The sequence below is a fragment of the Hyla sarda genome, chromosome 12, assembly GCF_029499605.1.
Source record: "Hyla sarda isolate aHylSar1 chromosome 12, aHylSar1.hap1, whole genome shotgun sequence".
Taxonomy (NCBI): domain Eukaryota; kingdom Metazoa; phylum Chordata; class Amphibia; order Anura; family Hylidae; genus Hyla; species Hyla sarda.
The window spans coordinates 24,002,575-24,019,272 of record NC_079200.1 but is presented as its reverse complement, the minus strand read 5'-3'; the positions used below and the strand labels follow the sequence as shown (position 1 = coordinate 24,019,272).

General features: G+C 41.7%; 1 protein-coding gene across 1 annotated transcript in view; it reads right to left on the bottom strand.

Moving 5' to 3' along the window:
* The window catches only part of KRT222 (keratin 222), a 43,118-nt gene that overhangs the window by 9,854 nt on the left and 16,566 nt on the right, over window positions 1–16,698 (bottom strand). The window contains exons 5-7 of the mRNA XM_056549013.1: window positions 15,171–15,341; window positions 9,573–9,704; window positions 3,674–3,894 (exon numbers count right to left, since the gene is read on the bottom strand). Of these exons, the coding sequence (XP_056404988.1) occupies window positions 3,674–3,894; window positions 9,573–9,704; window positions 15,171–15,341 (524 nt within the window). The remainder of the gene's footprint in view (window positions 1–3,673; window positions 3,895–9,572; window positions 9,705–15,170; window positions 15,342–16,698) is intronic.

Here is a 16,698-nt window from a genome sequence, read left to right as displayed (position 1 = left end):
AAAATACAATAGAAAGAAGCATATTTTTCATTAACATGCTATCGGAAAGTTATTCAACATTCATTAATCTAAAATATATCAAAAGTTTATTTGATGAGAGGTCCCCTTTAATGGAAATGGGCCTTTAGTGTACATGAAAAGTGTAAAAGCATTTTATTATCTTACTTTTAATAGGTTGTATCACTATGGGAAGCCATAAGCCTGTAAAACCTGATTTCTGTGTACCTAGACCTAGGGGTTAAAGGTTTACTCCGCCCCTAGACATCTGACTGCAAGGGGTCTGATGTCTGATCCTGCCGGGCACCCTGGCGTTCTGAACATCTATGTTCAGAATGCCAGCTGTGCTAGGCTTCGGGCTGCCATGTCATCATGCCTTCCTCCATTAAAGGGGTACTCCCGTAGAAAACTTTTTATATATTTTTTTAAATCAACTGGTGCTAGAAAGTTAAACAGATTTGTAAATTACTTCTATTAAAAAAAATCTTAATCCTTCCAGTACTTTTTAGGGGCTGTATGCTACAGAGGAAATGTTTATCTTTTGGATTTCTCTGATGTCACGACCACGGTGCTCTCTGCTGACCTCTGCTGTTCATTTTAGGAACTGTCCAGAGCAGGAGAAAATCCTCAGAGCAAACATATGCTGCTCTGGACAGTTCCTAAAATGGACAGCAGAGGTCAGCAGAGAGCACTGTGCTCGTGACATAAGAGAAATCCAAAAAGATAAACATTTCCTCTGTAGTATATAGCCCCCCAAAAAGTGCTGGAAGGATTAATATTTTTTAATAGAAATAATTTATAAATCTGTTTAACTTTGTGGCACCAGTTGATTTAAAAAAAAAAAAAAAGTTTTCCACGGTAGTACCCTTTCATGTTTATGGGAGGGGGCGTGACAGTTGTGCTCACCCGTAATCCGCTCGTCCGTGCAGCGAATTACTGGGGTGCCGGGCCGGAGATCGCGGGCATTTGGATAGGGGATAAGATGTGTGGGGCAGAGTACCCCTGTAAATGGTTTGTCTTCTTACGACAAGAATTAATTATTAGAAGAATCTGTGCCGTCTGCAGCGCGTACTCTGTCTGAGAGCCAGGACCCCATTCCGATCCTCCCGCGATCAGACACCTATGCTGTGGATAGGGGATGAGTTGTCTTTCACTGGGCAAACCATTTAATGCAAACTTGTCTGAGATCCCCAGTAATCATCTGTAATGGGTGGCTGACGGTAAGGAAACAGTTTCCCTACAGCGCAACCACAGGGAGAATTAAAGGGGTACTCTGCCCCTAGACATCTTATTCCGCTAGCGGAAATTCAGAAGTGTGAATGGGAGTGCGGAATCCCATAGAAGTCTATATTCTTTAATTTGAGGCAGAATAGACCCTAAGGCTAGGTTCACACTGTGGGATTTCTGGGCAGAATTTCTGCCGGAGATCAAGCCAGCGGAACTAGGATCGCGCAGACTGCATTGCCGTCCCCATTGATGTCAATGCATTTCTGAGCAGATCTCCCAAAAGATCCACCCAGAAATGAATTGCCGTCTATGAGGACGGCAATGCAGTCCTTGCGGTCTTAGTGCCGCCGGCTAATTCTCCGGCAGAAATTCTAGCCTTAGGGTCTATTTACATGGGTGGAATTTCTGCCTCAATTGAAAGAATAATTAACTTCAATGGGATTCCACACTTCTGAATTTACGCATGCAGAGTTTCTGCACCAATTCTGCACCAATTCTGCACCAATTCCACACAAAATCCTCACAAGCCAGAAGCCACCCAAGGAAGCAGAATTGGTGTGGAAATTTTGCCCGTAGACCCTTAGGCTAGGTTAACACTAGAAAATTTCCGCCCAGAGATTCCGAGTGCGGCCAGCGCCAACTGAATCAGTAGGTGCTAGGACCTACTAGTCTCCAATAGACTGAGTGAAAATTCTGCCGTGTGAATAGACCCTTAGGCTGGGTTCACACTATGGAATCTCTGGAAAGAATTTCTTCCAGAGATTAAGCCGGCAGCACTAGGACCACGCAGACTGCATTGCCGTCCCCATAGATGTCAATGCATTTCTGAGCAGATCTTCCAAAAGATCCACCCAGAAATGCAGTCCTAGTGCCGCCGGCTTGATCTCCGGCAGAAATTCTGCCCAGAAATTCCACAGTGTGAACCCAGCCATAGGGTAGTCCCAAGCTGAAAGTCTTTTGGTCTGACACTACTTGTACTGAATTGAATACACCTGGCTCTTTGATTCCTGCTCTGGTTCATACCTATGCTCCCTACTGTGGCGGTGCTCAGTAGTACTGTAATGTGATCCCGTAGGAAAAAATGTGGCTCCCACTGTATGTATGTATCCCCCCCGCTGCATGTGAAGCTGCTACATTATTTAAAAAAAAAAGAGTTTTGAAGCATTCGACAAATGGGTGAGTGCCGCATTTTTTTCTAATCTTGGACAATAATTTGCTTGCGATTTGGCTCTCCCTATAATGATCACTATAACTATGTGAAGGGACATGGAGATTAAGTGTTATGTTGTTCTAGTTTAAGGGATTATCCACGAAAAAAAAAATGTTATATATTAACTGGCTCCGGAAAGTTAAACAGATTTGTAAATTAGAAGAAAGAAAAAAAAGGGTGCAAGTGCAGCTCACAATTAGTGTATAAACACTGCCTGAGGTCAACAGGGCATGCAACTATACCACAGTTGCAAAAATAATAAAATATGTGCAAAAAGAAATATATTGCCCGGACCTTCCAAGGTAGTGTAATTTAATTATATAAACAATAGAAAACTGGGTCGTACTCCAATAATAATTCAATGGTTATTTATTTAAAATGTATAGTGCATTATTCCTCACAGGGCCCTTGTGAGAAGAAACACATATAATAGATATACAAAATTAGATATATAAAATTAAAATATAGAAATATTATAAAAATGTATCACTGGCATATAGAATAGCTCTATGTTGATGAATTCATATATCGTTTTTAGAGTATTGTAAAGGACATCTATACCTTTACAATACTCTAAAGACGATATATGAATTCATTAACATAGAGCTATTCTATATGCCAGTGATACATTTTTATAATATTTCTATATTTTAATTTTATATATCTAATTTTGTATATCTATTATATGTGTTTCTTCTCACAAGGGCCCTGTGAGGAATAATGCACTATACATTTTAAATAAATAACCATTGAATTATTATTGGAGTACGACCCAGTTTTCTATTGTTTATATAATTAAATTACACTACCTTGGAAGGTCCGGGCAATATATTTCTTTTTGCACAGATTTGTAAATTACTTCTATTAAAAAAAATCTTCATCCTTTCATTACTTATGAGCTTCTGAAATTGAGTTGTTCTTTTCTGTCTAAGTGCTCTCTGATGACACCTGTCTCGGGAACTGTCCAGAGTAGAAGCAAATCCCCATAGCAAACCTCTTCTACTCTGTGCAGTTCCCGAGACAGACAAAGATGTCAGCAGAGAGCACTGTTGCCAGACAGAAAACAACAACTCAACTTCAGCAGCTGATAATTATTGAAAGGATTAAGATTTTTTTTAATAGAAGTAATTTACAAATTTGTTTAACTTTCTGGAGCTAGTTGATATAAAGAAAAAAGTTTTTTCCTGGAATACCCCTTTAAGGCATAGGTACAGTATCACTTAATGTAGGTAGGTGCACCTGGTCTCTTCAGTTTCCAGTAGGTTGCGATACGCTGAGATTTCCTGCTCCAGCTTCATGTTGGTGTTGAGGAGCATCTTGTGCTTCTGTAGCTGTGTCCGGACTCCTTCCCTTACCTCCTGCAGCTCTTCCTGTAAATCGGCAATAACAGCAGACAGAGCCTCCAGCTGTTTCTGGTGGTGCTGCTCCGTTTCATGTAGGGTGAACTTTAGACTTCTTTCCTTTGAATCAATAATAAATAAGGCATTTATAAAGGGAACTCAAAGTAAGGCTAGGTTCACACTACGGAATCTCTGGGCAGAATTTCTGCCAGAGATTTAGCCGGCGCTACTAGGACCGCATGGACTGCATTGCCGTCCTCATAGACGGCAATGCATTTCTGGGTGGATCTTTTGGGAGATCTGCTCAGAAATGCATTGACATCTATGGGGACGGCAATGCAGTCTGCGCGGTCCTAGTTCCGCCGGCTTGATCTCCGGCAGAAATTCTGCCCAGTGTGAACCTAGCCAAACACTGTATTTTGTACTGTGATCATTCATTATGTTCTTTTTGTTTGGCACTTTGTAAATAGTGGATGGGGGTCTCTGTGGTGGATTTGCAGTCATAATGCCATCCTTTGTACTTCCTATAGGGTGTGGTCATCAGATTGGGTCATCGGACTCACCTTAGGGCCAAGATTTGCAGCCATAATTCACTCAAGCTTGTTTCACACCACTGCCTGCTCAACCCAGTGATTGGGCACAAAACTGCACTCCGTGCCGAATGACTGGCAATGCAGGGCGGAGGCTTGTGATGTTATGTTCACACCCTGCTTGTGACGTCACGACCATGCCCCCTCAATGCAAATCTATGGGAGGGGGCGTTCACTCAAGCACGCAATTCCCAGAATATAGAAGAGGATCTTCTGGGGGACTTATCCGGGACATATTTTAGTAAGTGACCCCTCGTTGAATTCCTGTTCACCCACACAATAACCCAGTGTATTGGGATTAGTGTGGGTGAACAGGCTGACAGTTTTCCTTTAAAGGGGTACTCCACCCCTAGACATCTTATCCCCTAGACATCCGGTGCATGGAGTAAACTTAGCTCCATGCCCTATGACTGGCGATGACTGGCGATGTGGGGCGGAGAGTTGTAACGTCACAGTCACGCCCCCCCCCCCCCCATAAAATTGACAGTATTGATTTTAGTATAAAGTATTGTAGGCACTATAATTATGAATTGTGGTTATTTATTCACTTTTATTTATTTATTTATTATTAATTACTATTATGGATTTGATTTCACATAGCAAGTACAGATATAATAATATTATTTATTTATATATATGTATATATATATATTTTTTGTAATTTGATGGATTTTTCAATCTATTTATCTAATGATTTATAAATTTGGGGGTATGTATTATCCCCCCTAAAAGGGTTACAGTATGGGTATTTGCTTTTGGCTTAATCTATCGATGTCTCTTCTATATGTTCCCCTTCTCTACTATATGCGCATACATATATAAGTATATATATATATATATATATATATATATATATATGGGTATGATTCTTTCCAGATATTAATATAAGTTTTGGGTAATGATTTATATATATATATATATATATATATTTTGTTTATTTATAGTTTATTTTATAATTAATTTGTAAAAGGAATTTATATTTACTCATGATAGTGAGAGTTTAGTCCAGTCTATCCCTGTTGTGTGGTCTTGTGCATGGGAGGTGTGGTCCACTACGGCAGCGCCGGCAATTGGGGTTAACGAATACCAAGTTTACTTACGCCCGTTGTTATGTAATGTGATCACATGACTACCCACGTGTCACAATTGAGACACGTGGATCGTCACGTCACACGCCTCGCTGAATGCGAAGCGTAGTGATGTCTGCATCAATAGTAAGGGGGCGGGCGGATATGGCGCAAGACATCTTTCGGTCATGTGATCGATATGGTCACGTGAGTAGTCATGGCGCTTCTAGTCATATGCAAAGCCGGAAGCTGACGCGCTGGGACGGAAGTCCACGCCAGCCACCTAGGTTGGCAAATGGGAGAAACTGATATACACCTGTAAGGTATGTTGTTTTATCAATAGGCATATAAAAAGAGGTATATGGCAGTTATTCACAACACCCCTGAGGAAGTCACAGTGTGACGGAACGCGTGGGGCTCTGGCATCCCGTCTGGTATCAACATAGTGATTGTCGGTCTATAGCTTGTTGTGGCTTATTTTTGTCATTACCTATGCATATTGTGTACATTGTTTCCACAGTCAGAATTGTTTATGTATTATTTGTACATTGCAGACGGGATAGTGTGGAGGGGGAGTTTATAGTCCCTCTCCCATGTTGTGTGCTCTAGTTTATAGAGTTTTTTTTAACTGATTTTAGCCATTGCTCTTTTCTATTTGTTATGATATAATTAATAAAGTATAATATTTTTCATATTGGTGTGCGCTTCTTGCAGTAGTTACTGCTGTTGGTTTAGATTGTTACTATAAATTACTGATTAGCAGCACCCGTAGTATTTATTAATTAGGTTGAGCCCTCCCCTCTGTATTTGTTTCTAATATTTTAGTAAGTGACCCCTCGTTGAATTCCTGTTCACCCACACAATAACCCAGTGTATTGGAATTAGTGTGGGTGTGGGTACTCCGCCCCTAGAAATCTTATCCCCTAGACATCCGGTGCATGGAGTAAACTTAGCTCCATGCCCGATGACTGGCGATGTGGGGCGGAGGGTTGTAACGTCACAGTCACGCCCCCCCCCATAAACTTGCATTGAGGGGGCGTGGCCATGATGTCACGAGCAGGGGATAGCTGTGACATCGCAAGCCTCCGGTGCTGCACCCAATGCTCTAAAAGAACGCCAGGTGCAGCAGGGAGATGGCGGGACCCCCGCGATCAGACATCTTATCCTCTATCCTATGGGGATTTGCTCCTACTCTGGACAGTTCCTGAGACAGACAGAGGTGTCAGCAGAGAGCACTGTGGTCAGACAGTAAAGAACAACTCAACTTCAGCAGCTGATAAGTACTGGAAGGATTAAGATTTTTTAATAGAAATCATTTACAAATCTGTTTAACTTTCTGGAGCCAGTTGATATGAAAAAAAAAATTTCCACTGGAATACCCCTTTAATGCTGTATGTTTAAAAAACCTTACAACATATATTTGTAAAATGTGTGTTTCTGAATCCTATATTACACAAGCACTTTTGCATCCATATTATGGCTTTAAAGGAGTATTCCAGTGAAAAACAATTTTTTTCATATCAACTGGCTCCAGAAAGTTAAACAGATTTGTAAATTACTTCTATTAAAAAATCTTAACCCTACCAGTACTTATCAGCTGCTAAAGTTAAGTTGTACTTTACAGTCTGACCACAGTGCTCTCTGCTGACACCTCTGTCTATCTCAGAAACTGTAGAGAGTAGGATCAAATCTCCATAGCAAACCTCTCTGGACAGTTCCTGAGACAGACAGAGGTGTAAGCAGAGAGCACTAGGGTCAGACTGGAAAGAACAACTCAACTTCAGCAGCTGATAAGTACTGGTAGGATTAATGGGGTACTCCACTGGAAACATTTTTTTTATTTTTAGATCAACTGGTGCCAGAAAGTTAAACAGATTTGTAAATTACTTCTATTTAAAAATCTTAATCCTTCCAGTACTTATCAGCTGCTGTATACTACAGAGGAGTTTTCTTTCTGTCTGACCACAGTGCTCTCTGCTGACACCTCTCTCCATTTTAGGAACCGTCCAGAGTAGGAGCAAATCCTAATAGTGAACCTCACCTGCTCTGGACAGTTCCTAAAATGGACAGAGGTGTCAGCAGAGAGCACTGTGTTTTTTTTTCTTTTTCTTTTCTTAAGAAGTAATTTACAAATCTGTTTAACTTTCTGGCACCTGTTGATAAAAAAAAAAAAAAAAAAAAAATGTTAACCAGGAGAGTACCCCTTTAAGATTTTTTTTTTGAAGTAGTTTACAAATCTGTTTAACTTCCTGAGCCAGTTGATAGGAAAAAAAATAAATAAATACAATTTTCACTGGACTACACCTTTAAATCCTGGCCTAACTGTAGTTCTAATGACCCAAACTAAAGGTAGCAAAGTGATCTGTGATGCTTTCGGTCCAAGTCAATTGGAAGAAGACTTGGGACCTTAAAAGGTATCTATCATTAAAAAAAGTTTTTATATGTTAAAGAGATAGCTATTTCTAATAACTTTCTAAATATATGTTATTAACAAAAATGTTTATTTTTATGTTTATTTTAACTTGGGAAAACCAACCACTAGGGGGCTCCCTACATGTCCTGGCCGCTAGATTTTGGGCTCATGCTGCTGGCCTGATATGGAGAAGGGGGGGGGGGGGGGGAGGGGGCAGGGGGGTTAGTTGTAGTTAGGGAGCATAGCCTTAGTTAGTTTAGGATAGTTTTAGTGATAGGTACTCTTTAAAGGAGTACTCCAGAGGAAAACTATTTTTTTCAAATCAACTGGCTCCAGTAAGTTAATCAGATTTGTAAATGACTTCTATTAAATTTTTAATCCTTCCAGTACTTATCAGCTGCTGTATACTACCGAGAAAGTCCTATCCTTTTTGAATTTCTTTTCAGTCTGACTACAGTGCTCTCTGCGGACACCTCTGTCCATGTCAGGAACTGTCCAGAGCAGGAGAGGTTTGCTATGGGGATTAGCTTCTGCTCTGGACAGTTCCTGACATGGACAGAGGTGTCAGCAGAGAGCACTGCGGCCAGACTGGGAAGAACTACATAACTTCCTCTGGTGTATACAGCAGCTGATTACTACTGGAAGGATTAAGATTTAAATAGAAGTAATTTACAAATCCGTATAACTTCCTGGAACCAGTTGACTTGAAAAAAATTGTTTTCCACCGGAGTACCCCTTTAATACATTTGTGTGAACCAGGCCTGAGTGTTACTTGGCCACTACTGGACTGAAGCCTCAGTGTGTCCAAATGGTCAGTTCACCCAAGTTTGTCCATGTATATTTGATTATACAAACATTGTTAATAGTCCTGTCATCCAACATACTAATCCTTTCTAGATGAGGTATCGCATTTATTCCAGGAAGTCTAGGAGAGCTATAACCTTATTCACAACTCTTTAAAGGGGTACTCCCGTTGGAAACCCCTTTTTTTTTTTTTTTTATCAACTGGTGCCAGAAAGTTAAACAGATTTGTAAATTACTTCTATTAAAATTTTTTAATCCTTCCAGTACTTATTAGGGGCTGTATACTAAAGAGGAAATGCTTTTCTTTTTGGATTTCTCTGATGTCACGACCACCGTGCTCTCTGCTGACCTCTGCTGTCTATTTTTGGAACTGTCCAGAGCAGGAGAAAATCCCCATAGCCAACATATGCTGCTCTGGACAGTTCCTAAAATGGACAGCAGAGGTCAGCAGAGAACACTGTGGTCGTGACATCAGAGAAATCCAAAAAGAAAAGCATTTCCTCTGTAGTATACAGCCTATAAAATGTACTGGAAGGATTAAGATTTTTTTCAATAGAAGTCATTTACAAATCTGTTTAACTTTCTGGCACCAGTTGATTTAAAAAAAAAAAAGTTTTCCACGGGAGTACCCCTTTAAAGGGGTACTACGTTGCTCAGCGTTTGGAAAACTGTTCCGCGCGCTGGAGACGGGAGCTCGTGATGTAATAGCCCCGCCCCCTCGTGACATCACGCCCCGCCCCCTCAATTCAAGTCTATAGGAGGGGGCGTGACGGCTGTCACGCCCCCTCCTATAGACTTGCATTGAGGGGGCATGACATCACAAGGCGGCGTGGCTATGATGTCACAAGCTCCCGGCTCCGGCGCACGGAACAGTTTGTTCCAAATGCTGAGCAGCGGAGTACCCCTTTAATGGGAAATCCTTACCATTGCTTGGAGAGACTCAATTTCAGTCTGTAGGGTTTTCCATTGCTTCCTGGCTTCATAAAGACTGGCCCGGGCTGCCCTCAGTTCCTCATCATCCTTCTGCATCTTCTCCCGGGCTTCTTCTTCTTGCAGCTGGATGAAAATGAAGCGACAGGATAATAATGTATCTGATCTGTGAGCACCGTAGGTCAGACGATAAGTGCTGTAGACTGACAGGGGAAATTGGACAATGACAGATGACGCGTCTAATGTGAAGGACACCACCGCTATAATATTCATATCGCTTCACCGCCGCACGCTTTCATCCTGACACTTGTATTAGCACTGACAACCTTTGAGTTATAGCAGACAGATATGTTTAACATATATACAATTACTACACCCTGGCACTATGGGTAAAATACTTTGCCCGGCAGCAGCTATATATATATATATATATATATATATATATATATGAAGAACGAGATCCGGCACCAGGATGGTTGCAGATAAAAACGTGCGTTTACTTTATTGAAGAAATCGTAGTACAAGGCAAGTTGTCTGATGCGTTTCGCACGTAATCGTGGAGAGAGAGAGAGCAAATCTAATGGATCACTGTTAGACCATTAAAAAGTTAGATATAAAGATAAATAAAATGTGATTAGCAGTAGCGCTAATGAGGACTTAAAGGGGTACTCCGGTGAAAAACTTTTTTTTTTTTTTTTTTTAAATCAACTGATGCCAGAAATGTAAACATATTTGTAAATGACTTCTATTAAAAAAAAAACGTAATCCTTCCAGTACTTATTCGCTGCTGAATACTACAAAGGAAATTCTTTTCTTTTTGGAACACAGTGCTCTCTGCTGACATCATGACCACAGTGTTCTCTGCTGACATCTTTGTCCATTTTAGGAACTGTCCAGAGCAGCATATGTTTGCTATGGGGATTTTCTCCTACTCTGGACAGTACCCCTTTAATATACTGGATTATAGACATACATACTTGGTGATGCCGTTATTCCGGAACGAGGCAAAACATTATCACTCCCAAGTAATCATGCGCATATATTACTATATATATCCGGCAAGTACTGACTTACAAAAACGTTCGAGCGTGTTACCTTTCACGCCATCTGTAATCACAGTTGCTATTGTGGTCCCGTTCTTCTCATCTGGGCCGGCCAAACCTCCAAACTCTCCGTGCACGGATATTTCCTGACAGTCGGGTTTTGTACAAAAACTCAGCTCAGATGAGAAGAACAGGACCACAATAGCAACTGTGATTACAGATGGCGTGAAAGGTAACACGCTCGAACGTTTTTGTAAGTCAGTACTTGCCGGATATATATAGTAATATATGCGCATGATTACTTGGGAGTAATAATGTTTTGCCTCATTCCGGAATAATGGCATCACCAAGTATTTATGTCTATATGTGGATTGTAATCCAGTATATTAAAGGGGTACTCCGTTGGAAAACTTTTTTTTTTTTTAAATCAACTGGTGCCAGAAAGTTTAACAGATTTGTAAATTACTTCTATTAAAAAATCTTAATCCTTTCAGTACTTTTTAGCAGCTATTTGCTAGAGAGGAAATTCTTTTCTTTTTGAATTTCTTTTTTTTGTGTTGTCCACAGTGCTCTCTGCTGACACCTGATGCTTGTATCAAGAACTGTCCAGAGCAGGAGAAAATCCCCATAGCAAACATATGCTGCTCTGGACAGTTCCTGACACGGACAGAGGTGTCAGCAGAGAGCACTGTGGACAACACAAAAAAGAAATTCAAAAAGTAAAGAATTTCCTCTGTAGCAAACAGCTGCTAAAAAGTACTGAAAGGATTAAGAAATTTTAATAGAAGTAATTACCAAATCTGTTTAACTTTCTGGCACCAGTTCATTTAAAAAAAAAAAAAAAAGTTTTCCACCGGAGTACCCCTTTAATTCCTCATTAGCGCTACTGCCAATCACTTTTTATTTATACAGATATGTTTAATGTTAATGTTCAATGTGACCGAACATGTGCCTGGTTATCAAATATGTTTATATGGACGGACATGTAAATATATATGCTCTCATCTTAAATTTTCACGGTTCCCCTTCCGTAGTCATCGGCTCCTATATATATTGCAGCTTTTTGCTAGATGATCTGGGGTCTGAAAATAAAGGCTTGAATTCAGGAATTGGGTCTGAAGTCTAAATTATGAGCTTTGTCTTTTGTGATCTGGTTCAAATTTAAATGCTATTGCACTCCTTATGGCAAATAAAAAAGTCTTTCTAATGTAGTTAGTTTAAAAAAAAAAAAAAAAAAAAAAAGGAAGTTTTCTATGTTTTATTTGTGTTTAAAAAAGCTGCAACTAGGTGTCTCTCCACTTGTCCAGAGCACATTTACCCCCATCTCTTGCACAGACTTTGGACTTCCACTGGCCTGGCAGAAGTCCAAAATCAGAAAATGCTGTCTGGAGTGCTGAGGTGTGTGTGCAGCCTTAGCCAATCATAGCTCATCTCACACTGAACTACTCTGGGCTGTGTGTAGCAGAGTGAGGGAGGAAGTTCTCCCCTATATGGATTCAGATGATGTCACACCTGTTGGGAAACGCCCCTTCCCAGTCTGTGAATCTGTCTGAGACTGAGCAGAAAATACAGAGCAATATCAAGGTAGAAAACTATAAAATAATAAAAATAAAGGCAGGGGGTGGCTTATCATGATGGGAGCAGTGATCTGGGAGGATTATAACATTTAACAAGATCATGAGAGGTTCTCTTTAATGGATTTTCCAGGATTTATATAAACTATAACAGCAAATGGAATCTGAGATCATTGTTGTGGTCAATCCCTACTCTGAATACTGTCCTATAGTAAGGACAATATACAGACAACTGTGCAAGAGAGTGTGGAAATATCATAAGGCGATGCTTAGTAAACATGAGGGCTAAAAAATAACTCATTCCTTATTTTCGACTCCCTTATAACTGCAATAAGAAACTGTCTACCCTGGAGCCTCCCTTTAAGACTTTAAAGAGTACCTCTCATGATCTTGTTACATGTTATTATCCTCCCAGTTCACTGCCCCCATCATGATAAACCACCCCCTGCCTTTACTTTTATTATTTTTTAGTTTTCTACCTTGATATTGCTCTGTATTTTCTGCTCAGTCTCCGTCAGATTCACCGACCGGGAAGGGGGCGTTCCCCAGCAGGCTGTGACATCATCTGAAGCCATACAGGGGAGAACTTCCTCCCTCACTCTGCTACACACAGCCCAGAGCAGTTCAGTGTGAGATGAGCTATGATTGGCTAAGGCTTTACACCCCCGCCCCTCCTCAGCACTCCAGACTGCATTTCCTGATGTTGGAGTCCAAAGTCTGTGAAAAAGATGGGGGGAAATGAGCTCTGGACAAGTAGGGAGACACCTAGTGGCAGCTTTTTTTAAACACAAATAAAACATAGAAATCTTTCTAATTTATTTTGTTTAAAAAAAAAAAAAGATTTTTTTTTACCATAAGGAGTGCAATAGCAAAAATTTGTTTTAAAGGGGTACTCCGGCGCTTAGAAATCTTATCCCCTATCCAAAGGATAGGGGATAAGATGTCTGAACACGGGGGTCCCGCCGCTGGGGGTCCCACCGCTAGGGACCCCTGCAATATAGCACGCAGCACCCACCTGTTACTGCTTCCGGCAGCGCTGGAGGTTCTGGCTCCCGACCACGGGAACGGAAGATCGTGACGTCACAACTCCGCCCCCGTGTGACATCCCACCCCCTCAATGCAAGTCTAAGGGAGGGGACGTGGCAGCTGTCACGCCCCCTCCCTTAACCTTGCATTGAGGAGGCGGAGCGTGACGTCAAGGCCCCGGCCCCGTGATCGACAGTAATCAGACCCGGAGCGTGTTTATAACGGGGTGCCGTGTGCAAGATCACGGAGGTCCCCAGCGGCGGGACCCCTGCGATCAGGCATCTTATTCCCTATCATTTGGATAGGGGATAAGATGTCTAAGCGCCGGAGTACCCTTTAATGACAGTGCCCATTTAAAAGGGTTATCCCAAGATGAAAAGGTATCCCCTATCTACAGGACCTCCAATGAGAATGGAGAATGGAGGCCACGTGTCCACAGGGAAAATGGAGTAGCCCCTCCTATGCTAGGCCTCTTCTTCATTTATTCTCTATGGGACTTATAAATATTGCTGAGCTTGGCTATGTTCAGAAGTCCCAAAGACAGTGGAGTGGTGGCTAAGCGTGCGCAGTCCCATTCTCTTGAAGGACATGTGCCCTCCAATCCTGTGATCGGTGGGTCCCCCCACAATCATCTAGGTCAGTGTTTCCCAACCAGTGTGCCTCCAGCTGTTGCAAAACTACAACTGCCAGCATGCCAGGACAGCCGTCGGAGGGTCGCCCCACAATCATCTAGGTCAGTGTTTCCCAACCAGTGTGCCTCCAGCTGTTGCAAAACTACAACTCCCAGCATGCGAGGACAGCCGAAGGCTGTCCTGGCATGCTGGGAGTTGTAGTTTTGCAACGGCTGGAGGCACACTGGTTGGAAAACACTGATCTAGGTATTCCCTATCCTGTGGATAGAGGATATTTTTTTTGATTAGTATTCCCCCTTTTAAGTTAACTTGCAAAGTTTATATCGGGAAGAACTTATGAAACAGTCATCAAAGTCAAACAGTGGGTTAAAGGGGTACTCCAGTGGAAAACAGTTTTTTTTTATCAACTGGTGCCAGAAAGTTCAACAGATTTGTAAATTACTTCTATTTAAAAATCTTAATCCTTCCAGTACCTATCAGCTGCTGTATAATACAGAGGAAGTCCTTTTATTTTTGCATTTCTTTTCTGTCTGGCCACAGTGCTCTCTGCTGACACCTCTGTCCATGTCAGGAACTGTCAAGAGCAGGATAGGTTTTGGGGATTTTCTCCTGCTCCGCACAGTTCTTGACACGGACACGGAGGTGTTAGCAGAGAGCACTGTGGTCAGACTGGAAAAAATTCAAAAAGATAAGAACTTCCTGTGGAGCATACAGCAGCGGAGAAGTACTGGAAGAGTTAAGATTTTTTAATAGAAGTAATTTACAAATCTGTTTAACTTTCTGGCACCAATTGATTTCAAATTAAACAGTTTTCCAACGGAGTACCCCTTTAAGAAAACCTACAGTTCCACTCATAGAAGCCAAATTCAGTAAGGGCCAATGGAAAGGAAGCCCAAGCACATCCCGAATACATTGTGACATGATATTCACGATAAAGCATATTCTGTAAAAAATAAATAAAAAGTATATAAATAAATAAAATAAAGCCCCCCCCCCCCCCCCCCCCCATCAGCCTCCATATGACAAGGCCTTACATTAATTTGATGAGTACTTCCAGTATTCATAAAATAATGCAAAGCATTGTGGGTGCTGGGTAATCTCTGCATGCATACATATCCACACAAGCAAATATATATATATATATATATATATATATATATATAATCTTAGTTGTAATATATCTGCAGTGCTACTGGCACTCCCACCCCAGCATCCCCTGCATCACAGGACCAGGAGAGGCTGAGTCAGCCTGACAATGACTATGCATCCCTTTCCTGGAAGGTGCCTGCCTGCTCGCCTCCCTGTATGCAGACCTACCTGTCTCCTGGCTGGTAGGTCGTCGTCGATGGGACTTCTGCTGATGAGAGCCTCATAGTGTCTTCGGATCTCATTGAGGAGCTGGGATAGTTCCATCCTGCTCCCATCCTCCACCGTAGCAAACTGAATATCATCGATGGGATGTTTTAACTGCTGCAAAGCCTGGACTTTCTGCAGTGGGAGAGGGGGAAGAAGGAGCGAGAGAGAGAGAGAGGGAGGGAAGGAGACGTGGAGAAAGTCAGGAATGAATGGAACACAAGGGATGTAGGTGGAAAGGTTACATAGTAAAAGGAATCTAAAATCTATATATATATATATATAAAAATAAATGTGTCAATGTGTGTAGGATCCAGCACAACTCCCAAATGGCTGGAGATATTTCTGTGAAACTTTGTACACATATTTTTTTTATAAGTCAACGAAACATATAGTAGAGTTAAAGGGGTACTCCGGCACTTAGACATCTTATCCCCTATCCAAAGGATAGGGGATAAGATGCCTGATCGCGGGGGTCCCGCCGCTGGGGACCCCCGTGATCTTGCACGTAGCACCCCAGTTAAAATCAGTCCCCGGAGCGAACATGCTTTTAACTGGGGTTCTGCATGCAAGATCATGGGGGTCCCCAGCGGCAGGCCCCCCGCAATCAAGCATCTTATCCCCTATCCTTTGGATAGGGGATATGATGTCTAAGCGCCGGAGTACCCCTTTAAAGTGTACCTGTCATTCTGTCATTAGCAAAATTTTTTATATATATATATATATATATATATATATATATATATATATATATAGACTGAGTACCCGGCGTTGTCAAACTTTTCCTTCCTAATCCTTGTTGGGGAGGAAAATCAACAAAGGAGGAAGCTTTTGACTTCATATTTCGTCCTCATATATTGTTGTCATATCCCGTCCCCATATCCCGTCCTCATATCTCAACCTCATATCCTGTCCTCATATCCCAAACTCATCCTGTCCTTATATCCATCCTCATATCTCGTCCTCATATCACAACCTCATATCCTGACCTCATATCCCTTCCTTATATCGGTCCTCATATCCCGACCTCATATTCCGTCCTCATATCCCGTCCTCATATCTCAACCTCCTATCCCGTCCTCCTATCCCATCCTCATTTCCTGACCTCATATCCCGTCCTCATATGCTGTCTTCCTATCTCGACCTCATATCACAACCTCATATCCTGTCCTCATATCATAACCTCATATCCTGTCCTCATATCCCATCCTTATGTCCCATCCTCATCTCCCGTCCTCATATCCCGTCCTCATATGCTGTCCTCATATCCCGTCCTCATATGCTGTCCTCACATCCCATCCTTATGTCCCATCCTCATATCCTGTCCCCAGATGGGACTGATTTGTGATGAAGATATTGTAAGCTGAAAATAGAAGGGGACGTGGCTTTGTGGGACTGGACTTGATTTGCAAGCCAGACCGATGCACAAAAAGGGTAGAGAATAAAAGGGGTGGGGTTTAAACAGTGGGCATGTCTTTGTGAGATGGGGTGT